The sequence below is a fragment of the Dama dama genome, chromosome 9, assembly GCF_033118175.1.
Source record: "Dama dama isolate Ldn47 chromosome 9, ASM3311817v1, whole genome shotgun sequence".
NCBI classification, from domain to species: Eukaryota; Metazoa; Chordata; class Mammalia; order Artiodactyla; family Cervidae; genus Dama; species Dama dama.
The window spans coordinates 8,750,034-8,776,677 of NC_083689.1; the positions used below are offsets into that span (position 1 = coordinate 8,750,034).

Here is a 26,644-nt window from a genome sequence, read left to right on the forward strand (position 1 = left end):
GCAGCTAGAGAAGCCTGCACACAGCAACAGAGACCCCGCACAACCAAAATTAAATAAATACATCTTGGAGAAAAAAGAGTACAATTAAGAGATCTGCATGGGCTGGGCTTGCAAAGGGATCAACCTGCCTTTGGCAGGAGGTTTACTGCACCTTCTTTGGAAAAGAAGAGACATAAAAAGAAACAGCTTGTTCAAAGTCCAAATTCTTACTTTATGGATGTAAAAAGTCCAGGTAGCTACAAGATTACCCTGGTTTTCAGCCATGCTCAGACTGGTGCTTTGTGTAAGTTGTTCACTAGTGTGGTGTCAGCCAATAGGAGAAAAGACCAGATTCACAGAAGGGTGTTCATGTAGAAAAGCAACACTGATGATCCACACACCTTCCTGAGCTCCTGTTCTATCACAGGAAGCCCTATCAGTTCAGTAATTCCAGTTCATCTGCCTAGATTAACTAATCATGTTTAATTTTGTAAGGTATACAACTTGCTCTCCTATTTTGATGTCAGTTTTTCAATAAAATTTTGATTATGGGTGAAAAAATACAATTAAAAATCCTGTAGCACAGAACCAATTTAAATATTTTTCTAAAAAGCTGCCTGTTGTCTCAACACCATTTGTTGAAAAGGTGGTTTTTTTCCCCACCTTCATCAGATACTGTTTTTCTGGTCTTTCTCTTGATCTGTCTGTCCATAGGCCAGTATCATACTGTTAAAACTGTACAGGCTTTACACACCTTGTAATATGTGGTGGAGCTGGGCCTCTTACTGATCTTGTTCCGGGGGTGTTCCTAGATATTCTTGCATACTTATGTTTCTGTATGCATACCTGGTGACTCAGATGGTAAAGAATCTGCGTGCAGTGCAGGAGACCTGAGTTTGATCCCTGAATCAGGAAGATCCCCTGGAGAAGGAAATGGCAGCCCACTCCAGTATTCTTGTTTGGAGAATCCTATGGACAGAGGAGCCTGGCAAGCTATAGTCTATGGAGTCACAAAGAGCTGGACACTACTGAGACATGTTCCTCCACTTCATGAACTTAAGAATCACATTCAGATCCAGAAAAAAAAAATGATGCTTTTACTTTTATACAGTAATAGTTAGTTAGGGAAGAATTGACTCTTATGAGGCTGAGTTGTCCTTTCCAAGAACAAGGGCTGTCTTTCCTTTGGCCCAAGTATATTTTGTGTGTTTTTGGTTTCTCAGCACCAGCCACACCTCCAAGCTATGACTAAGGCCATTGAACTCTGAGGTGCAGAGAGGCCTTGTTGCCCCCGTATTCACACAGCTTTGTTGCAGGACGTGAGGCAGGAGGTGCTGTGGTTGACACACCTTTCTCCATCTCATGGCTGGAGGGCGGGAGGAACAGAGAGTCACAGCACATGCAGGCCTAGAGTGGCCGGTGACGTAATTAGAGAGAGATGAGGTAAGGCCCAGGCCGGATCTCCTGGGTGTGGTGTTGGAGCTCGTTCCAGCGTGTTCCCTGAATGTCGCTGCATACCTTGTTCTTCTAACTCCCTCCCCAAGAAAGCAGTTAGGCCTCTTATGTTTCTGGCTCCTTTGTTAAATTAGTAATACTCCTCAAACTTTCTATCTCATTGTAAGGCTGACCATCAAGAAAGAAAGGCTGCCTTTCTACCACAGCCAGTAGAAAGAGGCCGTGTGTCTGCTTCTTTGTGCCACCCCCCGTTCTCTCAGGTCCATTTGGACAGTTTCAGCAAATAGGAATGTTTAGAGAACCCTCTGGTTAAACCAGTGTATTTCATCCTTATCCTAGGTTTCTACATGACCAAAATAGTTCGGCTTTCAAATTCTATCGAAAGAAGGTATTTGAACTGTGCCCGTCGATTCGCTTTACGTCATCTCCACTGACGCTCCATGCCAGTGAGCGCGCCGATTCTCAGGAGAGCCCCCTGGGGCCCCCGGAAGGAGAAGGGGAGTTTGAGGATGAGCCCTCTCAGCACGAGGCTGAGCTGGAGAGCCCAGAGGCAATGCCTGAGGAGGAGGAAGAGGACGACGACGAGGAGGAGGAGGAAGGGGCCGAGGAGGCCTCCCCTCCTGGAGCGGCCTCCAGGCCGGCAGAAGGGGCCAAGCCTGAGGGCTCGGAGGGCAGCCCCCCAGCCGACGGCCTCCTGAGCGAGATGGCTGAGGACAGCCCGGCGGGGGGGCCTGCCCTGTCCCAGGCCTCCTCAGGGGCCTGCTTCCCCCGGAAGAGGATCAGCAGCAAGTCACTGAAGGTTGGCATGATCCCGGCTCCCAAGAGGCTGTGTCTCATCCAGGAGCCCAAGGGTGAGTGCCTGGGTGTTGGTCCAGTGGCCACAACGCTTCTTCTGTTTAATACCTGAGGAGGGATGGTGCTCAGCTGGGGGCCATGGAAAATCGTGGAGACATGGCCTGTTTTGAGGAATTTACCTGACCCCCCCCAGCCCAAGTTTAGCTGCAAGATGACTGGCTGGCCCCTGTCATCCCTTCTGCCTCTGATTACTCCAGCTAACCTGGGCACTACCTTTTAGAATCGCCCCCAGCGCCAGCACAACCCGGGGCTCTTTGGTCTTGTATTTTATTTAACCTAAAATAGTCCTATTGGTCTTGCACACAGTCCAAAATGTTCATGAGAAACTGACGTTTCCAGTTGGTCCAGAGATGGCACTCTAAGGAGGTGCTGCCTTTGGCTTCTAGCACCCCACATGTTGCTTGTTATTTTCCGTTATTGCTCAGCTTCCGACAGGGGAGTCCTGGCTGTGGAAGGAACAGACCTGGGTCATCTTGGCTGTTTACTGCCTGTGATCTAGAGGGGTGCCCAGCTTTCTGAGCACTGCCCCCAACCCCCCTCCTGCAAGGTCCCAGGGTAGTGATACCTGCTTGATGATGTTGAGGCAGGGGCCACGGAGCAGTCTAGGGCAGCAGTTAGTGGGACCTGTGGAGCCCACACTCTGCCAGCCTTGGCCATGGAAGGCCATCTCCTGCTCACCTATAGGGAGGGTCAAAGTTCTTGAGGTACAATTTACCAGCAATAAAAGTGCACTCTTTTTAAGTGGCTAGTTCATGGAGTTTTGGCAAAGGTGTATAGGCATGGGCCGCCTGGCACTACTGAGCTGGAACTTCTTCCAGAAGTGTCTCTCTGTCCCTCCACAGTCTCCTCTCCTACCTGGCCGCAGCAACCACTGACCATTTTCTGGCCTTGTGGTTTTGCCTTTTTTGGACTGTCAGTAGGTAAATCACATCATGTGCCACTTTGGGTGGGCTCCCTGCTGCCTACCCAGGCCTCCACACAGCCAGGCCTGGGCCATGTTTCTCCTGTGGGGCTGATCCTTCGATGCTTGTGTGAGAGGAGGTGGTTTTGGTGAACAGTGCTGCAGTGTGTGTAGAATCTATGTGCTCTAAATCATTGAGAACATCATATTCACACCCAGCAGTACCAGTCTAGTTTCTCCTGCTAACAGCTCTCACGGTTTCTGTTTAGAAATGTTGTTGCAATCGATTGCTAACTCTCTGTTAAACTCTTCTGTCCTTCAGAACTTACCAGAGGGCAGTAGCACATCAGAATACTTGTTATGATGGCCTTCATGGGGGGAAAGTGGGATTCTTTCAGTTTTAGAAGCTCTCAGTTATTTGATAGGGTGGTTGATGAGATAGTACCAGACCTGCTAGTCTCTTCCTTTGTCAAATATAATAATAATAATGATATGATCTAGTGCTCTGTCTGAGAAGTGTGATTGTTTTTACTGGAAAGTTCTGTGTGGACTTTAGTTCTTTATCTACGGAATACTTGCAGAGACATGGAAGAGGGCACAGTGTCACAAATTGGTCATTTGTTGAAGCAAAATGCATTCCTCCAGTCACAGAAAGCAGTGCATATGTTGGGTCCGTCATCGTAAATGTGGCAGTCACACTTAAGGAAGACTCTCCCACAGCAAGGCAGCGCTCAGCTGAGCCTCTGTGTTCGTTTCTGCGCTCTGCGGGCCAAGCGACTGGCCCCAAAGTACAGCTATTAGCTGCCTCTGTTGGCAGAAAGGCCGTTAGCCAGAGCTGCAGCATGCTTGTCTTCCAAGTGTCAGTAATTTGGGGAAAGGACATGTGTATTTGTATATGTACATTTCTTTTGTCTTCCAGTTCACGAACCAGTTCGAATTGCCTATGACAGGCCTCGGGGTCGCCCCGTGTCCAAGAAGAAGGTGAGCATGGCTGAGTGTCCTCACATGTGACATAGAGCTTGCCCGAGTTCTCAAGGGTACTGGCTGCAGGCTGTACTCACTCTGCAGGCCAGGTGTCAACATGCAAAGAACATCACACAGCCTTATCTCTCTTAAAACTGTTTTGCATTGCCCAGAGCACAGGATGGAGTAATTAGTCTACTTAATGGATGGGTAAGGCCTGATGTGTGCAGTGGATCAGAGAGATGAACAAGATAATGTCTCAGCCATTGAGAGGTTAAGATTTAGTAGACTATAATTGTGGTTAAAAGAGTGCATGGCTTTGCTAGTAAGCTGAGTGTGTGTGTGCACGCATGCGTGCGCAAGTGTTCATTAACGAGCCAGCACCTCCCTCCCGTGCTCTTTTCCGTCTGCCCACCCAGAGGCAGCAGTGAGCAGGGCTGTCAGCAACAGAGACGTGCAGAACTGAGAGTGGTGGGTGAGGAGGAGCACGGTGGGAGGCCTGAGAGAAGCCCCAGGGCAGACACAGGTGGGGAGCGGAGCGGCGGGGGTGGGGCGCTGAGGATGTGGAGGTGGCAGCAGCCGGGTCACGTGGGGTCTGTAGGTGGGTGTCAGCACTGTGCCCCTTCTTTGGGGAGGTGTCAGGGAGCCAGCCCTGGTGGGGATTTGGGTAGAAGACATGGTCATTAGGACTACTGTGCAGAAAGCAGCCTGTGGGCTAGCGGGCCAGGCAGAGCTGAGGCCCAGGCGGGGTGAAGTGGAGTTGGTGGGACTTAGGGATGGACTGAACGTGGACCAGAAAGCCAAGAAGAGTCCGGGGTGACTCTGGGGTTGTCGGCCTGGACAGTTAAGGGAACAGGGCTGCTGTTGACTGAAATGGGGTGCCCCTGTGGCGGGTGGGTCATTGGAAGGAGACGAGAGCAAACTTCAGTCAAGTGAGGCTGGCCCAGCTCACCTGGGACACACCTGGGGACATCACAGGGCCCTAGCAGTCCAGGAAGTGAGTGGGGAACCAGGTGTCTCTGCAGGCGTCCGGGGTGAGAAAAGCCCGTGTGGTGTCTCAGCAGACAGATGAAGCGTCAGTGTGACCTCAGTTAGAGCTGGGAGCAGGAACCTCCCTGTGCCTGAAGCGTGTGTTTTTAACAGATGTGTTGAGTTTTAAGCTGAGCCAGCTCCCAGGTGCCGTCTGGCGAGGACAGCCTGGTGAGAAGGCAGCCGTTCCAGGCTCAGCCTGGCCATCCAGTCTTGGCGTGAGGTCCTGTTTGTGCAGCTGTACAGCGGGACAGTCGCACCTACCGTGCAGGTCGGAGATCCCGCAGGGATTATATGAAATGGTGTTAACCCAGCGTGCGGCCAGCCAGTATCCTGCCACAGTGGGTCTCTGGGGTGACTGCTGACAGGGAGGAGGTCTCCTCTGTGCACTCCGCAGCCTGGCCTCAGGTGCATGGCTTTGCTCTAGCCCCAGGAGACCGGGCAGGCTGATTGTTAGACACAGTTGAAAACTCACCAAGATCTGTCCGGCTGAGTGGACCCCTGTTCCTCTTGTTGCTTCCACTTGCGCAGCTTCCCTGAAGTGGGGTGCAAGCCTGCCTTTCGGGGACCCGTGGCCAGCCTTTCCTGTCCCTTCTCCATCCTCTTTCCACCCACACTTGTACCGTCCCTGCTGCTCCTAGCTGCCTTGATCAGGACACAAGAACCTTCTCCCTGGGAGCGGATGAGCCGCTGTCAGTCTCCCCAGGCCGAGGTGGATTAAAGAAACAAGCTCAGGCCGCAGGAACTGTGAGGCCTTAGCTGCCCAGACTTTGCAGCACACAGTAGGTGTCCATGAATATTCATGAGTGAATGGAAATCCCCACAGCTCACCCAGGGCAGCTGTCTCCTCCAGAGGCCTCTGGGCCTTTTCATTCGTCTTTCCACAGCGTGCTCTGGAGCGCAGATCTCTGCCAGGGCTTCTCACTTCTCCACCCACAAGGTCATTCCCAGGCCCCATCCTTCCCAGCGGTACCCACTCTCAGCAAGGTCTGCTCTGTGCTAGACACGGACCCCAGAGTCCAGGCAGAACCTCATCCCTGCCCTTGGGGAGCATTCAGAGCTCAGACCCACATAGGTCAGTCAGGGTTGGTAGTAATGCCTGAGGGCTGCCCGGGAAGCTTCCAGGGTGGAGTCACTGTCCAGCGTTGTGAACGCTCTCAGGAGTGAGTGAAACGATGAGGGAGGAGTGGACGTCGAGTAGAGAGGCCCCTTTGAGACGGTTTTCCTGTGCAGCCTCTCTCCATGCCTGTCTGGCCCCCTTCTGCCTTAGCCCTGCTTCCTCTCTGACTGTGGCGTTCCAGGGGCCTTCCTGCCTCAAGGCCTGTTCCAGCCTGGGATATGCCCCCTGATGACCACATGGCCACTTTCTTCATTCAGGTCTCCACTCTGGATCTTCCTAATCAGAACTTCTGGGCCCAGTCCCTACCATCCCCTCACAAAGTTTAGTTCACAGTCTCAACACTGCAACAAGAGTGGTCGCAGCGAAGCCTGAGAGACTGGTCTGGTTCAGTTCTCTGGGGACACTTCAAGCTGTGACCTCCAACCTTTATAAATAGCAGCCCACCCAGGGAATGTTGCCAGGACTGTGACTTGATCTTGAGCATCTAGGGGCATCAAAGGGGCGTTTGGGGTGTTAGTACTGGACCATGTCCAGGTGTAGCCCAGGGGAGACTCTTGATCCAGGCGCTTTGCTACCCCTCATGTGCCACACTCTTCTCTCTCCTCAGAAACCCAAGGACTTTGACTTTGCCCAGCAGAAGCTGACCGACAAGAACCTGGGGTTCCAGATGCTACAGAAGATGGGCTGGAAGGAGGGCCATGGCCTGGGCTCCTGTGGGAAGGGCATCAGGGAGCCCGTCAGCGTGTACGCGGCAGGCGTCGGGGGCCGGGGGGCGGGCAGCTGTGCCGGGGGAGACGGGCTCCCTGGGGGATTCTCGCCCTGAGTCCTGTGACCAGCACCCCTTGGTTTCCCTGATGTTGAACGTGGCTTCTAGCAGGTCATTTCCCTGTGCAGGTGTTCACACAGATTCTGGCTGCATTTGCATAGACTTGGTCCCTGGCATTTGGCCACGTTCATATTATCAGAAAAGCCGAGTGGTAATTCTAGGTAGTTACACTAACAGCCACTTCCATTTTCCGGGAACCCACACTCAAACTAACCAGGAGAGAGCATGGCCCACAGTTTAGGAAGACCCACTAACATGCAGCAAGCATTTCTGTTAAAAGTGAGCTTAGCACCTGCTGGGGAGGCTTTCTGCTGTAATAAGGGGCTGGCTTCTGAGCACGCTTCTCAGAAGGCCCACAGGCCTGCACAGGTGAGTATGCCTTGTCCCCACCGTGAGCTGTGTCCTTATTTCCTCTTTCCCTTGCTGTCACTGGCGTGTGCCCCTCTGGCGGCTCAGGCTGTGTCCATCCCCTGGTGGCCAGGCCACGGGCTCAGGCGTGGCTAACTGTCCTCTTTGCTCCTCAGGGGAAGCGCGTCGGAAGGGGAGGGGCTGGGTGCCGACGGGCAGGAGCACAAAGAAGACACGTTTGACGTCTTCCGTCAGAGGATGATGCAGATGTACAGACACAGACGGGCCAGCAAATAGGTATGTGTGTGAGCCGGTGGGGGGTGCTCTGCCTGAGCTGACGTGCCAGGGCGTAGAACACAAACACCAAAGTATCACTCCCCCCCAAATCATAAAACTGAGGGAAACACTAGGGGTGTTTGGCTGTGGGTGCGTCCCGCCTCTCACCTTCCAGGTTTGGCTGAAGGAGCGAGCCCCCGCGCAGCCTGTGGTGGGGCCTGAGCCCTGGGCCGTCCTGTGGAAACAAGCTGCCTCGGGAGTGGCCTTGTGTCCTGCACGTGTAAGGGTGACCTCGAAGCTGGCACCGCAGAGGACGCCACTCGTACCTCGTCTCGATTTGAGGGTCTTCCAGTCCTTTTCCTTCCGGAGGGCCTTTGGGCCTTTGGCCTATAAATATCCTTATCTTTCTCCCCTCCACTTAGTTGTCTTCCCTACCCATAATTTCCAACTCAGTTTTGAACAAAATCGTTCTCTCCCTGAATAGATGAAAACCATTGGTGAGAAAGATAAGGCTTGAAGCAGCAATTACTCTTAAAACGCCACCTCTGTCCCGGATCAGCCCTGGAGCCAGTGCCCAAGTAGGTTTGGTGTGTACACGGAAAACAAACATCTCTGCAGTTTCTGGTGTGGAGGTTCCACCTGCTGGCTTTTCTTTTTCTTAAAAAACAAACAAAATGCCCCGTTTCCAGTCTGCTTTTGCCTTTCCCCCTTCTTCCAAATGCTTTTGGCAGCAGGTCTTCTGCAGGTCTCTGCTGGTTCCACTCAGAAGGTGGGGTTGCCCTTGAAAGCACCAGCGCCCTGTAAGTGCCCGGAACCGGCTACCGTCGGGTTTCCTGCCCAGGACACACTGCTCTCTGAAAGCGATCTGTTGGCAGACTTGATCCTGAAATAGTCATGAATTGTGTCTTCTCAAATTCAAATAGGGAATATGAATCAGGAATAATGAAGCCTGCGCTCTAGTACCACGCCTGTCGGTCTGAGTGCTGAAGCTCTTTACACTAGTGGATTCGATGAACATGTTATTTATGGAGTCTCAACTCTTAAATGCATCCCTAGAGACTTAATGAAAGTTCACCGATGTATTCAGCAGCTTAATTCATTGGGGAGTAATCATTACACTAATGAAACTTTCCGCAAATTTACATTCTCTTTAAAATCCACAGAGCAAACTCGTTTTGTTTTTTTTTTTTTAAACCACATGCGGAGTGTTTCCTGCAAGGGGGTAGGAGGTGTGAGCTCTTCAGAGTCCCGTTTTCTGCCTGCGTGGCAGTGTGAGGAATTGTTTCATTAGGGCCTGTGTGCAGGACAGAGAGGGTCCTCTTGGGGTGGGCTCTGCAGCTGTTTGCTATTTCAAGACGTGTGATGGCCGCCCCTTCCTGCTTCTCACACTCCGCCTCTTGCTGCTACATGTGGAATTCTCAGGCTGTGGGGATCTCTCAACCCTTCATCAGAAAGCAGCAGTGTTAAAGTTTTAAATATGTGTTAAAACGTGAAAAAAGAGATCCTGCTGATACTTTGAGCTTGGGGGACACAGCAGTGAATGACCCCATCAGCCACTTTTATTGGCAGTTATGAAATCTTCATTTTCTCAGATCCTCAGCTCTCCTGGGCTGTAGTCCCAGCCTCCTCTGGATCTCTCTCTGTCTGGCCCGCACTCATTGGCACAGCATCGCGTTCCCACCTGATGCTGCCTGTCTTCATGTCACGGGTGGTCCCCAGAGCTCTGCTTGCTTCTGGTCACTTCTGTTGTTTTGGCAGATCTTTATGAGTGGACGTGTTGGAGGTTCTTCAGCAGAGTTGAAATAGCCTGCAGGGGTGGTGTGGTTTGGGGGAACCATAACTTGGGGGAATCACCTCCTTTTTTAATCCTTCCAACAGCCTTCCATGTTGGCTGTGAGTCAGGCAGAGGGATTGAACTCTGAGACCTGGGCCTCGGTTCCCCATGGCCTGTCATGGAGCACGCATGCCCAGCGCACGCCCAGGGTGAGGTGTGCACCCCCAGCATGGGTTCTCGCTCTTCAAGCATAGCTTTGACCATCACATTCACTTTGTCCTAGTATGTCATTCTTAGCTTTCTGCTTTTATTTGTAAATAAAATACTTCAGGAATTCCCAGGATTCGAGCCCTATTCAATCTACAGCCTCCTGCCACTCCTCCTGGGGGTGTCCTGCTTTGGCTGACACTGAGCCTTTGGCAAACGTGAAAGGGAACACCTACTTCTTGAGCCTGGAAAGTCCCGTAAACACTCAGGTGACATTTCTGTGGTGATGGCATTGAGGCAGTCAAGGCGTTGTGGGGGCCAGGGAGGAGTGTGGCGGTGCGTCCTGCCCGCCTCCGGGGACCAGCACGCTGGCCCCCCATGCCTGCCCTTGCTCTCTCCGGCAGAGGCCACTCTGCAGGGGGCATGCGTGCCAGCAAGCGTGACGTGCAGCTGCATAGCCTCGTCAAAGTCACAGTGTCTTTTCTGTCATTCTAGTTCCAGGGGCTCTTCCGTGAGGACGACAGGCATCCGGAAAGTGCTAGCTCGCCACTTTGGGTGCTTACTGTCTCTGCCTTGTTTCGGTCACTGGAAATCATAGAGAATTTTAGCTTTTTGGTCCTTGGTAAAACCTAGAAGACATTTGTGATGTTACAAAATGGAAGTTTTGGGGGTTTGGGGTTGTTTTTTCTTTTCTTCTTTTTTTTTAATCTAAGAAGTTGTGGATGTTGTTAATCATTTAGCAGTTGAAATAAATGTAGAGAAAACCCAATTTTCCGTGGTCTCCATTGATGCGTTTTTCAATCATACTGGCTGGGGAACATGTGGTGGATGTGGTGGGGCCTACATGGAGACAGATTGTAAAATTACCGCCTCTTAGGCATGTGCTCTGCCAGCCGGGGCCTCTCTGACTGCCCTGCTGCAGCTGGGGGGCCTGGTAAGTCACAAGGAAAGCCTGAAGGGTACCGGAGAGCAGGTAGTGATCAGGGCCAAGCACAGAGGCTGGGTCCACCATATCTTTTGTGGAGAACGAGGGGTGAGTTGCTGGGCACAGAAATCTGCCTTTGAGAGTGTATCAGGGTATGGGAGCTTTACCTGAGCCACCCACAGTTCACCTGCCCACCTCACAGCCTTCCCAGGATTGGGATTCCAGCTGCCAGAGTTAGACCAAGGCCCACTCGGGCTTCGCCCTGACTTAGGAGCCAGCCTGTGGAATATCTTGAGCGCTCGTTGCTGTTCCCATGTGCGGCATGTGCGGCCCTGTCTGTCTGCTTGCTCCGTCAGCAGCCCCTTGGCCCTTCCGGTGAGGAAGGAGGGTCCAGAGCACTCAGGCAGGCAAGCCTGGCATCAGCAGGGCTGGTGGGGACCTCCACCTGAGCACAGCCTGCTTGTGCCCAGGGTAGCGGACAGCCCAGGAAGGTTTGGGGGGCTTTGTTAGCAAGTTAGGGGTGGAGGAGACAAGACCCCTTAGGAAGTGGTGTGGGTCCCCTCAACCGCTCCTCTCGCTGTCCCAGAGGGCACTCAGGACTGACAGGGACCCACATAACCGTGATAGGAGGTCTTGTCAGCCAAGAAGCCACACGTTTGCTGCCGTCTTCCCCAGAGCCCTGGAGGTGGAGTCTGACCATGACTCGTGCTGCTGCCTGAGAAAACTGCTGAGGGCCTGTAAGGACCCTCCCCGCCCCCCCCCCCCCACTCTCCTCCTCCCTCTTGGGAGACCCCCTTCCGAGCTCTATCACTGCTCAAGGCTGGGGAAGACACATAGAATAAGGTTCTCCACCCAGGAGAACTCAGGACGGTCTTTACCTCAGGCCTGTTTCCCTCTGCGATTTGGGAAGGATTTCTTTGTTTGGAAGGTAAAATTTCCTCTGCTACCTTGTCATTTAGGGCTGATTGGAACCTGAACATACCATTACCAGCATGGATGGCCTCTCCCCACCCCTTCCTCCCCCCTCATCCTCCCCTCTCCTGGGAAGCCTTCGGACCAGGACCTTGAGAAAGGCAGACGGTGCTGCTGGAGAAGCTCTAGTCTATGGACCTATGGACCTATGTAACATGCACATGTAATACACGCAAGCATACACATCCAGGCAACATGAGTATGTTTTCTTTGTAAAAGATTTTTAAAATGCAAAACCCAGATAGATGCAGAACAAAGCACAGAGGTTTCCCCTCTTTCCCACTCCCATGTAAAAGTAGCAAAAAATAAACATTTAAGACTCACCATGCATGCTACCTTGCTTCTTGGAAGCAAAGCGATGACCAACCTAGACAGCTTATTAAATAACTTTGCCAACAAAGGTCCGTCTAGTCAAAGCTATGGTTTTTTCAGTAGTCATGTATGGATGTGAGAGTTGGACTATAAAGAAAGCTGAGCACTGAAGAATTGATCCTTTTGAACTGTGGTGTTGGAGAAGACTCTTGAGAATCCCTTGGACAAGAGATCCAACCAGTCCATCTTAAAGGAAGTCAGTCCTGAATATTCATTGGAAGGACTGATACTGTAGCTGAAACTCTAATACTCTGGCCACCTGATGCGAAGAACTGACTCATTTGACAAGACCCTGATGTGGAAAAGATTAAAGGCAGGAGGAGAAGGGGATGACAGAGGATGAGATGGTTGGATGGCATCACTGACTCAATGGACATGGGTTTGGGTGGACTCTGGGAGTTGGTGATGGACAGGGAGGCCTGGTGTGCTGCAGTCCATGGAGTCGAAAAGAGTCAGACATGACTGAGCAACTGAACTGAACTGAACTGCCTGATACCTAGAGACTTGCTTCCTCATGGTCTAAACAGTCTTTCCACATGAGTATAATTTTCAAGTACTGTTTGTGAATAAGTAATACCTAGCTAAAGTCAAAATGTACAGAATTGTGTTCCATGGGAAAATAATTTTCCACAACCCAAGGCACCCAGGCCTCAGATTCCTTTGTGTAGATGATTTTAGATATGGGCATGTTTTAGACAGAACCCTTCTTAAAAATGCAAATTATGCTTCACATTCTATTCTGCCTTCTGCATTTTTTCACTTAACTTTCAAAAATACATTTACATATATATGTCTTGGACTGGTCTCAGGTGGGCGCTAGTGGTTAAGAACCACCTGCCAATGCAGGAGACATAAGAGACATGGGTTCTATCCCTGGGTCAGGAAGATCCCCTGGAGGAGGGCATGGCAACCCACTCCAGTATTGCCTGGAGAATCCCCATGGACAGAGGAGCCTGGCAGGCTATTCCATGGGGTCGTAAAGAGTCGGATATGACTAAGCACGCACGCATGCACACGGACAGCCTTGGACTATCATTTATCTCGCAAGTTCCCCACCCATAGCCACATGGGTTGTCCAGAAACTTTGGCCTGACATCACAGATTACCTTTGTGGATAAAGCTCTAGAAGTAACGTTTCTGGAGTCCTCCCTGCGGTCTCTCCACCTCACTGCCCCCCTCCGCAGGGTTCCCATGTCACCCGACTTAGGGGGCAACCCTGGGGGCGCCCTTGTTTCCGCAGCTCTGTCTGCCTTGCCAGGGCGCAGAGGGGCTGTGGATCCTGGAGGTGTTCCCCTGCAAACCGGAGCCTGTGACCCTGACCCTCTGGACCATGTCTTTGCACTACACTCGGGACCCAGGCCCAGCTGCCACCCCTTGGCTTCCCCCGGATTCCTTTAACCCCATTGCCCCCTCCACCCTATTATGACCTGTGTGGCGTCAGCACAGCTGTAGCCGATGGTTCCCAGAGTGGCCATCGAGCGGGGTAGGGGACCCTGCCTCTCCAGGCTTTGACTCCCCCCTCTACACCTGCCCAAGTGTTATTATGGGGGCTGAGGATGCACCAGCTGGGAGTGAGGGAGAGGGGAAAGGCAGCCTGCCATAGCAGGCGGCGGGACTCTATACCTCGACTCCTCTGGTGAAATGGGTTAGCTGATTTGCAGGGTAATCCAGGCCCACTTCTAGAGCGGGACTGGTATCGTTACTGACCCTTCCTTACCCCATCCTGCTGGGCCTCAGTTTCCCCACCTGTGAAGCAGGCACTGACCGTGAGGATCCCAACCCCCTTCAGAGTGCCCTCCTCACCCCTCTCCATGGGCAGAGTCACACCCCCAAAGCTGCCCCCCTTCCTGGGCTGAGGCCTAGGGTCCAGCCCCTAGGAGAGGAGTAAATTGTCAAACTCCCAGTGTTTGGGGCACGGGTTCTATTGAAGGGAACAACCAGGGTTGACATTGTTTTGCTGGGGCTGGAGCCAAACTCCTGCTCAGCTGCAAGATTCTGCCAGCTGTCCTGTACCTTTTGTGCAGATGGGGAAACTGAGGCCCAGGAAGGGGAAGAGCCCAGGACCAGGCTGTACAGGAAGCACTTCAAAGTCCGTGCCTGCTCAAGCCTCAGCTTCCCCATCTGGGGAGGGCTGGCGCTGTGCTGCAGCAGGCAGCAACCTTTTGAGCCAGTCCTTGAGATTCACAGCTGAGCCCTGGGGTCAAGTATTGTCTTCTGCTCCTGGATGTCAAGTGTGAGGGAGACTCCTAAACTACCCCGCTGGCCATCAGTTGGGGGTGACTCTCCACCCTGCCCTGAGGCCCCACTCTGCCTGAAGAATCTCTATTCAACCTTCGAGGCCCACCTCCCATGTCTCCTCCTCCAGGCAGCCCTCCCTGCTCTGCCCAACAGAGGCCCGACTGCCCCTCTGGCTTCCCCAGGTCTGTCCCTCAAACCCTTGGCTTGGGATGTTCAAGTCCCACTCTGTCTCACCCAGGTTGAGAGCTCCCTCACCCAGGCCTTCTTGTCTTAAACCCCCAGCATTGAATGAGTGTTTCATGAAAGGACAATGAGCACAGTGTCTGAAGGGGACCCGCGTTGGGGTGGGACATGCAGACCCAAGTCAAGTCCTAAACCAGGGCCATGACAATGGGTGACCTTGAGCAAGCTCCATGACCTCTAGGACTCCATCTCCTTCATCCACTCCATCTCCTTCATCCATAACATCGGATGATGAAGTGTAAGTTCAAGGAGTCCGAAACGTACCATTAATTGACAAGTCACTTGTCTCCAGTATTTTACAGTGCCGTTTTAATTATTTACTTTTAAGTTTTGGCCACACCACACAGCTTGCAGGATCTTTGCTCCCCAACCAGGGATTGAACCGGGGCTCCCCGGCAATGAAAGTGCTGAGTCCTAACCACTGGTCCATCAGGGAACTCCCATATATCATCATTTTAAAACACTGTATCGGACTCTAGGGAAATAGAGATACAAGCTCAGAATACATACATGCATCATCACAGACAATGGAAAACTCCACATCCATCTATCAACAGGGGTTCCTTGGGAAGTGGGCTGAGCTGCGGGTGGAGTTTCCTCTATTTATCTCTTTGTGGTTTAAAATTTTTGCTTATATGATTTTAGAGTGACAGAAATTTATGGTCTAGGAAAATGTGGATGATAAACTAAGCCTTGGCTTTGCTTTGAGAATCAAAGGAGATCACAGGTGTCGACTTCGGAGCCTGTAGCCCAGACTGTGTGCGTAACCAATCTCCTTCCAATGGTCTCCCTGGACTGTACTCTTCACATCCAGCAGGAGCTGGCCCATTTCCCAGTGGAGAAGCTGAGGTCTGGAGTCTGACTGCAGACTCACACTAAACACCAGGATTTCCAGTTGGTCTCACTGTTGCCAAAACCTTGGCTCCTTGTCCGCCAATGCCAAACAGAAATACGGAGATGGAGTTTGGAGGAAATAGAAAAGAGTAGCTTTATTGTTTTTGCTAGGCAAAAGGGAAACACAGCAAGCTAATGCCTCAAGAACTGTGCCCCCTTTCTTGGGAAGAGGGAGAGGTTTTATATCCTCTTGAAGGGCTTGCTTTATTTTTTTTTTTCTTTTGCAAAGTTTCAAAATGAACACAGTTAGCATTAGGCAGCCCAGCTGGGTCCGGTGTCCCTGAAGTTATCAGCCCCTGACCTTTCTGAAATGCAGAATGCTACTAGGGAGAGTAGGGGGAGAAGAATGCCAGGCACAGATTATAAACTATATGGAGCCAGAGAGTAATTAGCTTTGTAAAGGACTAGTCCAGCTACAAGTGTTTGTTAGTAGTAACAGTTAAGAATAACCAAGATTGTTTAACTCTTGTAGGCCTGTGTGGTGGTTCGCTCATTTCTGTTTTTGCTGCAACGAATTCCCTCATTAGTTTATTCCCTCCAGATCAATGCAGGAAGGAAAACAGGCATTTTTTCTTGTCTGGCTAAAGGCAAAACTTCGGTTTTGCTCCATTTGACAAATATCAGTTGCCTGGTCCAGGGGCCCCATCTATCTCCTTCTTCAGCTGCTTTCTTCAGAACCCCAGGAGGGGGACCTCATGAGCTGAGCTTTGCTTGATTTTTCTCCAGAGATTCCTCTGTTTGGGCTTTTGGGAGCACCATCTCCCAGTTTCTGGAGTTCCTGGTGCAAGTGTGAGATTTGAGGCTTCGGCTTCAAGATCTCAGTGTCTACTTCTTGATAACCTGCTTCTGCCCAGAGGCAGCTCAGAGCAAAGCAGAACGTGAGGGTTTGAATCCTGTCCTAATGTGTCCTCCCTGCACTGTGTGACCTAGGGTGAGTGATTCACCTCTCTGAGCCTTACTGTCCTCGTTTATAAAACAGGAGAATAGTAGCATCTAATCCCAGGCTTCTGAGAATCAGGACCAGCATGCTTCAAAGCTCACAAATATTCACTGTACTGTTTCCATTGTTCTATGAGGCTGGAAGCCTGTCACTGAGGGTCCTTGTTGGCCTTCTCCTCCTAAAAATAAAGTCCCAAGTTCCTGATGTGAAGGAACAGCCATAATGGGTGACCTTGGAAAATTCACTTCACCCCAGGGGAACTTCAGTTTCCTCATTTGTAGATAAGGATATTAACACTGTCCTGGAGCGTCAGCCAAGAAGTGTGAATGAGCACGAGATTTGGAGGAAAGCAATGCACGCAGCCAATAAATCCCTAAGAAGAGGCGGCCTCGCTGACCACAAGCCCAGACAGGTGTGAGAATGCCTGGTGGCTGCCTGCATTGGCAGGAACAGCACTTCCCTCCTTGCTGGCTTCCATGAGGATCACCCCAATTTTTTGTTTCTTATTGATGTAAAATTCGCATCACATAAAATTCACCGTTTTATTCATTCGATTTTAAATTTCAAATTTTAAATTTTTGGCCATGCCGCATGGCACGTGGGATCTCAGTTTCCTGACCAGGGATCGAACCCACACCCACTGTCTTGGGACCATGGAGTCTCTTAACTCCTGGACCACAAAGCAAGTCTTGAGATTTACCATCTTTAAGTGAACAATTCAGTGACATTTAATACATTCATGACATTGTGCGAGGACCATCCCTATCTAGCTCTAGAACATTCACCCCAAAAGGAAACCCCATGCCCAATAGTCAGTCACTCCTCAGTCCCCCGACCCAACTCCTAATAATCTCTTACCTCTACTCTACCTTCTGTCTCTGGAGCTGCATGTTCTGGACATTTCACAGAAATCGGTCACATATTATGCGGCCTTGTGTTTCTGGCTTCATTCACTCAGCATGGTATTTTCAGGGTTTGGTCACAGTGTAGAGGGTTTCAGTGAGTCATTCCTTTTTACGGCTGAGTAATATTTCACTGTGTGGCTGGATCCTATCTTGTTCATCCATTTGTTTGTCAGTGGACATTGGGATTGTGTCCTCCTTTTGGTGATTGTGAATAGTGCTGCTCAGAATACTCACTTATAGGTTTTGAACTCCTGTTTTTAATTCTTCAGGATCTACACCTAAGTGTGAAATTACGGGATCCTGGATTCCTTCTTGGCTCAGCTGGTAAAGAGTCTGCCTGCAATGCAGGAGACCCTAGTTTGATCCTTGGGTCAGGAAGATCCACTGGAGAAGGAAATGGCAGGCCACTCCAGTATTCTTGTCTGCAAAACCCCATGGATGGAGGAGCCTGGTGGGCTACCATCCATGGGGTCGCAAAGAGTTGGACACGACTGAGCGACTTCACCTTTTTAGAAACTCTGCGTTTAATCTTTTGAGGAGCTGCCAAGCTGTTTTCCATGGGGTTGCTCTATAGTCTAGCCTTTCTGCCAGCTGATCTGGGCCAGTATCTTTAAAAGCCATGATCTTCCCCCTCATCTGGCACACACACTGAGGTGACCCTAGGGCATGACTCTCGATGTCCGCAGACATGGGGCGGAATCCTGAGAACAGAGCAACCAGAGGGACGGCAGGGAGAAGTTAAGGGGTCTTCGGATGTGAAATCTGATGTAGCTTTTCACGAAGAAGTTAGACCCTGGGGGGACAAAATCCAAAGCATGATGTGATTTTTTTTTGTAGGAAGCTAAGGGATAAAATTGCAAAGCGTGATGTGATTTTTGTAGAAAACATAGTATATAAAATGTAAGCAGATTCCCCACATGCAAAGAGAGAAGGGTCTGCTCCAAACTGCCTGAGTCACGGGGAAAGTGGTGGGGGTGGGGCAGAAGCTCTTCCCATCCCTTCCTCAGCCTTGTGTCTGGGCACCGCGAGAGTGCACGCCTATGCAGTTTGAAAAGAAAACCCACTGAAGAGCATTCAGAGGAAGTGAGAATGATGAAGCGTGTGCTGGCGTCAGTTGTCGGTCTTTGTTTCAGAGGCAGCTGCAATCTTAGGAGAAAAAAGAACCAGATGTGAATCTAGGCAGTTTCTTCCCGTGTCAAATAGGTGATTAAACATCGCTTCCTCCAGGACTGCTGTTTGTAAGCTGCCATGAAAGTCCCTCCAGCATCTCCCTGACACCATCTTGGTAGCTAGCCCTTGTCCATCTCTGTTGGTTCACACACTCATTCATTCATTCACTCACATAATCATTCATTCATTTACTAATTCACTCATTCATTCACTCACATATTCACTGATTCATTCATCACTAATTCATTCATTCATTCACTCATATATTCATTCATTCATTAATTCATTCACATATTCATTCTTTCACTCACATTCGTTCATTCGTTCATTCAGTCATGCATTCATTTGCTTACTCATTCACTCACTACCCTTCTGAGAAACACCTAACTGCTCCTTCCTGGTGGAACTTTCCATCCAAGATCTAAAACCACAATGAAATTACAACCTGCAGTCAGTGATTTGAAGGAAGCTTCCCTGATAGCTCAGCTAATAAAGAATTGATTCCTGGGTCAGAAGATCCGCTGGAGAAGGGATAGGCTACCCATTCCAATATTCTTGGGCTTCCCTTGTGGCTCACTGGTAAAGAATCCGCCTGCAATTCGGGAGACCTGGGTTCAATCCCTGGGTTGGGAAGATCCCCTGAAGAAGGGAAAACTACCCACTCCAGTATTCTGGCTTGGAGAATTCCATGGATTGTCTAGTCCATGGGCTTGCAAAGAGTCAGACACGACTGAGCAACTTTTAACTTTCACTTTCCCAAGGTACAGAGAAAGGGCTGTACTGGAACCCGGGCTGGGAAGGATGAATAAGAGCAAGCCAGGCAGAGAGAATGGCATGTAAAAAGACCCTGAAGAATAAATGTGGAAGAGGAGGGAGATGAAGAGAAGGGGGAAGGTTGAGGGTGAGAGGTGTCCAGGGTGAGGGATAAGTATAGATTCTGTCCTAAGACAATGAGGAATCATGGGAGGCTTCAGAGCACAGCAGGGGCATAGCCCTATTTATGCTTTTTTTAACTGTTGTAAAAGTTACACAACATAAAAGTTGCCGCTTTAGAATGTTTAATTCCATAGCATTTAGCATATTCACAATGTTGTACAACCACCACTTCTTTATAGTGGGTTGGCCAAAAGGTTCACTCAGGTTGTTCATAAGCTGTTAGTGAAAAACCCAAGCGAACCCTTTGGCCAACCGATAGTTCCAGAACACTTTCACCATCCCAAAAGGAAACTCCACATTAGCAGTCGCTCCCCTTTCCTCATTCCCCAGTCCCTGGCAACCTCCACTCTGCTTTCTGTCTCTGTGGATTTGCCTGTTCTGGACTTTTCATATAAATGGGATCACACAACATGTGGCCTTTTATATCTGACTTCACCAATGTATACTTTTAAAAGAGCAACTTGGAAGGGCAGGAATAGAAATAGACACTAGGCAACTCCATCCACACCCCTGCATCCCTCTCCCTGTTTAACCTCAAGGACACTGTGTGATTGACTGTGGTTGCCAGGGGATCCTCTGGGCTCCTGGAGCACCCCATGCCTGCATGCAGACCAGAGGGCCACAAGTGCGTTGAGTTGACATCTCCCAGGGAAGCCCTAACCAATGGCATAAAACATTTCCAGATCTCCCAGCAGGACAGAACCAACGCCACCCTCCAAGGACTCTGCGGGAGGCACACCTGGACTTTTCTCCCATCCCTCCACTGGCTCACATCTTCCCTTCCCTGTCCTTTTGCGATTTTCTTTAAAAACCACTCGAGGGAAAAAAAAATCACTCAAGGGACTTCCCTGGTGTTCCAGTGGCTGAGACTCCATGCTACCAATGCAGGGGCCCCGGGTTCGATCCCCAGTCAGGGAACTAGATCCCACATGCTGCAACTAAGAGTTTGCATGCTGCAACTAAGACTTCAGTTCAGTTCAGTTCAGTTGCTCAGTCGTGTCAGACTCTTTGCGACCACATGAACCGCAGCACGCCAGGCCCCCCTGTCCATCACCAACTCCTGGAGTTTACTCACACTCATATCCATCGAGGTGGTGATGCCATCCAACCATCTCATCTTCTGTCGTCCCCTTCTCCTCCTGCCCCCAATCCCTCCCATCATCAGAATCTTTTCCAATGAGTCAGCTCTTCGCATGAGGTGGCCAAAGTATTGGAGTTTCAGGTTCAGCATCAGTCCTTCCAGTGAACACCCAGGACTGATCTCCTTTAGGATGGACTGGTTGGATCTCCTTGCAGTCCAAGGGACTCTCAAGAGTCTTCTCCAACAACACAGTTCAAAAGCATCAATTTTTCAGCACTCAGCTTTCTTCACAGTCCAGCTCTCACATCCATACATGACCACTGGAAAAACCGTAGCCTTGACTAAGACTAGGTACAGACAAATAAATACATAGGTAAATATTAAAAAAAAAAAATCACTCACCCACAAATGTCTGCTCCAAGAGCCAGTCACAAATGCGCGAGGCCAGGGCAGAGGGTGTTAGTCCTCCAGGCCAGTGTTCCTGCCCCCTAGTGGGGCCAAGAGACAAGAGCAAAAGACCCCGTGTGCTGAACAGAGAGCTGTTTTGCTAAAAACCACCACCAGGCAGGATTTTTCAGGCAGTGCCATTAGCGCGTCAATGCTGCTGTCTCTCTGGGGCTGTCAGAACAGCCTCCATCTTAAGCTGTTACCTGGAATGGGACAGCAGAGAAAGCGTTGGCTCCACCCCAGCCCTGAGCCCGGGGAAGTCACTTCTGGGGGTTTCAGAGCCAAGCCTGTCCTTTCTGGGAGTGGCTCATCTCTCCCACTGCCCACCCTGGAACCTCGGACTCGAGAGCCCACCCTGAGATGTCCACTCCCTCCATCCTTCTGGCCTCCAGTGTTCTTGGAGGACAGTTGCAGCGGGAAGGAGTGGTTGGGCACCCCAGCAACACTTGGAAAACCTTTCTGTGTCTGTATCAGGGGGGAGCCCAGGGGGAGCTGGAGGTGTGCCGGATAACACTAGAGATTTTTTTTTTTTTTTGGTTGTCAAATGATCCTTTATTTTTCTTTTTCCTTTGCAGTTCTTAACTAGCTGGGCACTCCACTGCACCACTGTTGATATCATCTATGATGTCATGAGGGTGGCGGCCAACAACATTGCAGCCCACAGACTGGGCGGTCCCCAGGATCTCTTTAATGGTTCCAGAAAGTTCTCTAGCTAGAGACCGGTGCCGCATCTGCTGGGCAATGTCGACAATCTCATCAAAAGTGATGTTTCCACTGTGCTTAATGTTTTTCTGCTTCTTTCTGTCCCTTGGTGGTTCCTTGAGGGCCTTGATGATCAGGGCAGAAGCAGAAGGTACCATCTCAATCTGGGCTTGTCTGTTCTGAATGGTCAGTTTCACTGTAATCCTCAGACCCTTCCAATCACCAGTTGCCTTGGCTATGTCATCACCGACCTTTTTTGGAGACAGGCCCAAGGGGCCGATCTTGGGGGCCAGGGCAGATGTGGCACCGACTTCCCCACCGGTGCACCTCAGGTACACGACTTTGATCTCGTTGGGGTCAAACTTAGGCGGCATGGTGGAGGCGGCTGGTGTCGGATGAACCCGGATTCAGGACCACCGAAGAAAGTTGCAACTTCGCCTCCTCCTAGCCGAAAGCCGAAAGTACACTAGAGATTTTATAACACCAGGCACATGGGACTTCCTGGCAGCAGTCCAGTGGTTAACATTCCAGGCTTCCACTGCAGGGGGCACAGGTTCAATCCCTGATTAGGGAACTAAGATCCTGAAAGCTGCCTGGTGCGGCCAAAAACAAACAAAGAAAAAACACCAGGCATGACACAGCTCAGGGCACTTGCAGGGCACTCACCCTTCATGCCCCTCTCAACTCAGACAGCCACGACTCGTTTTACGGAGGAAGAAACCAAGGCCCAGAGAAATTAACCCTTAATTAAGGGCTAGATCCACGCCAACTCCTTCAGCTGCATGAAGGCTAAAGGGAACTAATTGGTTAATGGGATTGAACATGATAGCTTCAGGCTCATCTGAACCAAGGTGCTTAACCCACTTCACTAGGCAGCCTCTTTTTCCCTCTCTCGACTCTGCTGTCCTTGTGTCAGGATCATTTCCAGGCAGGCAAGATCATGGCCAGCAGCTCTGAGCTGACAGTTACATACATAAGCAACATTGAAAAGAGCTCTGTTTTCTGATAGCTATATTAGAAGCACCATTAGAAGATGGTGCTAGTGGTAAAGAACCTTCCTGCCAGTGCAGGAGACATAGAGATGTGGGTTTGATCCCTGGGCTGGGAAGATTCCCTGGAGGAGGGCCTGGCAACCCACTCCAGTATTCTTTCCTGGACAGAGGAATCTTATGGACAGCGGAACTTGGAGGACTATAGTCCAGCGGGTTGCAAAGAGTCGGACACGACCAAAGCAACTGAGAATGCATGCACAGTAGAAGCACCAGGACTGCATTTTACTGACCCAGCCTGAGGCATATGCCTCTCTCTCCAAACCAGTTACAGTGGTTAAAGGGCCCCAGTACACTGATTGGGAGGGCCTGGGAGACTTCACTGAGAGGGGAGAGGATCAGCCCCATACACACCAAGATGCTGTGCCCAGAAGGAGCAGAAACAAAGGCTGCAGGTAGGCAGAGCCAGGATCAAAACCCGAGCCTTCACCCAGGGCTCTACTGATCTACTGATCTCAGCTGCTTTTGACCAAGCACATCTGCCCCTTCAGATACCTCCCACTTCAAAATTGCCAAAAGTCAGACCTGGGGAGGATACCTGGAGCTCCTCACCCCTGAATCCCAATCTCTGCTCTCTTCCCTTTTCTTTTTTAAAAAACCCTTTATTGGTTTTTTTGTGTTTTTTTTCTATTTTCTATTTATTTATTTTGACTGCGCTGGGTCTTTGCTGCTTTGCACGGGCTTTCTCCAGCTGTAGAGAAGAGGAGCGAGTCTTTGTAGCTGTGTTTGGACTTACTGTGGTGGCGTCTCTTGCTGCGGAGCGCAGGCTCTGGTGCGAGGGCTTCGGTAGCTGCAGTGCGTGGGCTCTGAGATTGTGTGCACGGGCCTAGTGGCTCCTCAGCATGTGGGATCTTCCCAGAGCAGGTATCGAACCCGTGTCCCCTGCATTGGCTAATGGATTCTTATCCACCATGCCACCAGGAAAGTCCTCTCTCCCCTTTTCTGAGCCTCAATTTCCTTCTCTGTAAAATGGGCTGAGGGCAGGGAGCCTATTGCACCCGGCGAACAGTCAAAGGTCACCCTGGGTTTACAAAAAGAGTTGCAAGGGAAGGACTTTTCTGAGTGCTAATGGAGTCCATGCTGAGAGAGGTGTGAGCCTCAGGGGTCAAGACCCAGCAGGGAAGGCGTCAGGAGGTTGGGAGCAGCTGGGAGCTCAGCAGAGGCTCAGCCCAGCCCTGGGAGGCCAGCCTCTGAAGGCTGCCTTCATCTCAAGAAAACCACAATTCTCTCTTTCCCCTCAGCCCTTCCCAGTCCCCTCCCCCAACCTCGTTTCTTGTTTACTCATTCAGGGCCGTGATTTATTTTTGGATGAGAATGTCGGTCGTCTTTGCTCTCGCGGCCACCCGCCAGAGCCACCCGCTGGCAGCGCTGGGAGAAGGGAGGCCGGGGGGAGTCCAGCCTAGCGGAGATAGGGCGGGTCCTGGGGAGAGGGTCTCCATCAGGCCCAGCCCTTGTTCTTTTGTTTATCTCCACAGACAGGGGGCCAAATTTTGGGATTTCTCCACTCTTGATGAACAGAGAGACTGACCTGTCAGTCTGGAGCACTGTCTTTGCTGTGGACATAAAGAATGTCACTCAGAAATTGAGATGGGTGAGGCAGGCATGGTTTGGGGTGGGTTATGAAGTGTCCAAATATGCACTCTTTCGGTTCATGCAGACAAGTAAGGATGGGTCTGCTTTCATTTTTAAAAATGTTTACGACTTTCCTGGTGGTCCAGTGGTTAAGACTCTGTGCTCTCAATGTATGGGGCGTGGGTTTGATCCCTGGGTTGGGAAGTTCTGCACACACATGGCCAAATATATAATATATATAATATATGTATATATATATATATATCTCCTCTCTGTACTGTAAGAGAGGAATCCTCCAGTACTATGATCATCTGCTTATGACTCTGTCTCCGGCTCTGGGCTCCATTCTAGCACCTAGCTCAGTGCCTGGCATATAGTGGGTGCTCAATAAATGTGGGACTTTGGGGGGACATTTTTAGAAAACAGCTTTATTGAGATATAATTCGGGTATTATTCAATCCATCCACTTAAAATATATAATTCAATGGTTTTTAGATACTCACAGATACGTGCAGCCACCACCACGGTCAATTTCAGAACACTCTCACTGCCCCCAAAACAGACCCTGCGTCCTTTTCAGTCGCTGACACCCCTCCTCCCTGCAGCCCCTGGCAGCTACTGGTCTACTGTCTGCCTCCATGGATTTGCCTGTTCTGGACGTTTCTTACCAACAGGATCAGATAAACGGGATCCCACTACTTAAGGTCTCCTGTGTCCGGCTTCTCTCGCCAAGGCTCACCCACATTGTGGCACGTGTCAGGGCTTCATTCTTTCTGATGGCTGAGTAATAGTCCCTTGTGTGGTTGGACCACATTTTGTTCATCCATTCTTCTGTCTACGGACACTTGTGTTGTTTCCACCTCTGCCTCCTGTGAATACTGCTACTATGAACATGTGTGTCCAAGTGTTTGTGTGGACGTAGGTTTTCACTTCACTTGAGTATGTCCTAAGGACCAACAGTAAATGTTTCCTGGTTATATTGAACCCTGTTAGACTTCAATCAAATAGTCACCTGGGGGGATTTCCCTGGTGGTCCAACGGCTATGACTCTGTGCTCCCGGTACAGGAGACCCAGGTTCTATCCCGTTTAGGGAATTAGATCCCATATGCTGTAACTAAGAGTTTGCGCGCTGCAATGAAGAGCGAAGATCCCAAGTGCCACAACCAAGACCTAGCACAGCCAAACTGATTAATTAATTAATGTTTAAACTAGTCACCACTATGAGAACAGTAAGAGATTCCTTACCAAAGTAGGAATAAAACTGCCATAGGACCCAGCAGTCCTACTACTGGGCATATACCCTGAGAAAACCGGAATTCAAAAAGACACATGTATCCAATGTTCATTGCAGCACTATTTACATTAGCTAGGACATGGAAGCAACATAGATGTCCACTGGCAGATGAACGGATAGAGAAGCTGTGGCACATATATACCGTGGAATATTACTCAGCCATAAAAAGGAATGAATTTGAGTCAGTTGTAGTGAGGTGGATGAACCTAGGGCTTGTTAGGCAGAGTGAAGTAAGTCAGAAAGAGAAAAACAAATATCATGTATTAATATATGGAATTTAGAAAAATAGTATCGATGAACCTATTTACAGAGAAGAAATGGAGACACAGATGTAGAGAACGGACTTGTGGACACAGTGGGCAAAGGAGAGGCTAGGAGAAATCGAGAAAGTAACATTGACTTATATGCACTTTAATGTGTAAAATAGATAACTAGTTGCTTTTGTTCAATCACTAAGTCATGTCCGACTCTTTGAGATCCCATGAACTGCAGCATGCCAGGCTGCCCTGTCCTTCACTATCTCCTGGAGTTTGCTTAAACTCATGTCCATTGAGTCAGTGATGCCTTTCAACCATCTCATCTTCTGTTGTCCCCTTTTCCTTCTGCCCTCACTCTTTCCAAACATCAGAGTCTTTTCCAGTGAGCTGTCTCTTTGCATGAGGTAACCAAAGTGTAGGAGCTTCGGCTTCAGTATCAGTCCTTCCAATGAATATTCAGGGTTAATGTCTTTTAGGATTGACTCGTTTGATCTCCTTGAAGTCCAAGGGACTCTCAAGAATCTGCTCTAGCACCACAATCTGAAAGCATCAATTTTTCAATGGAAAGCTGCTATATAACACATGGAGGCCAGCCTGGTGCTCTGTGAAGATCTAGATGGGTGGGATGGGGGGAGTGAGGCTCAACAGAGAGGGCTGATGTACAGTAGAGACCATCACAGCATTGTAAAGCAATTATTCTTAAAAAAAAAAAAAATCAGTCACCTTGGTTGGATAGATAAACAATCCAACCCCTCAGGCTTTGAAATCAGGAATGCCGGCTGGAATCTCCCACTGGCTCACCTGTGAGGAGGACTCCAGAGGCTCCTGAATTCCTCTGATCGCCTCGTAGAGGTCTGAGAGTAGAAAGTGCCCTTTCATTGTCAGCGGGTATAATCACTTCCCCTCTCCTGGG

General features: G+C 50.2%; 2 protein-coding genes across 11 annotated transcripts in view; one reads left to right on the plus strand and one right to left on the minus strand.

Moving 5' to 3' along the window:
• SUGP2 (SURP and G-patch domain containing 2) overlaps positions 1 to 10,502 on the plus strand; it is a 28,751-nt gene extending 18,249 nt beyond the window's left edge. For 4 of the 10 annotated variants that reach the window (XM_061149757.1, XM_061149759.1, XM_061149760.1 and 1 more), the window contains 4 exons: positions 1,774 to 2,285; positions 4,110 to 4,171; positions 6,910 to 7,046; positions 7,653 to 10,502. In XM_061149757.1, coding sequence (XP_061005740.1) covers positions 1,774 to 2,285; positions 4,110 to 4,171; positions 6,910 to 7,046; positions 7,653 to 7,773 — 832 coding nt within the window. In that variant the 3' untranslated portion in view covers positions 7,774 to 10,502. The remainder of the gene's footprint in view (positions 1 to 1,773; positions 2,286 to 4,109; positions 4,172 to 6,909; positions 7,047 to 7,652) is intronic. The other 6 variants (XR_009694023.1, XR_009694021.1, XR_009694022.1 and 3 more) reach the window with 6 other exon arrangements.
• A 10,883-nt stretch (positions 10,503 to 21,385) lies between these two features.
• On the minus strand, positions 21,386 to 22,012 carry LOC133061182 (large ribosomal subunit protein uL11-like). The gene has a single exon (XM_061149166.1). It carries the CDS (start codon positions 21,930 to 21,932, stop codon positions 21,435 to 21,437), a length of 498 nt encoding a protein of 165 aa, XP_061005149.1. The 5' UTR covers positions 21,933 to 22,012; the 3' UTR covers positions 21,386 to 21,434.
• Positions 22,013 to 26,644: the final 4,632 nt, after the last annotated feature.

Bases quoted from the DNA above. Each gene is read 5' to 3' on its own strand.
- LOC133061182 (XM_061149166.1), bottom strand. From the start codon at position 21,932: ATGCCGCCTAAGTTTGACCCCAACGAGATCAAAGTCGTGTACCTGAGG.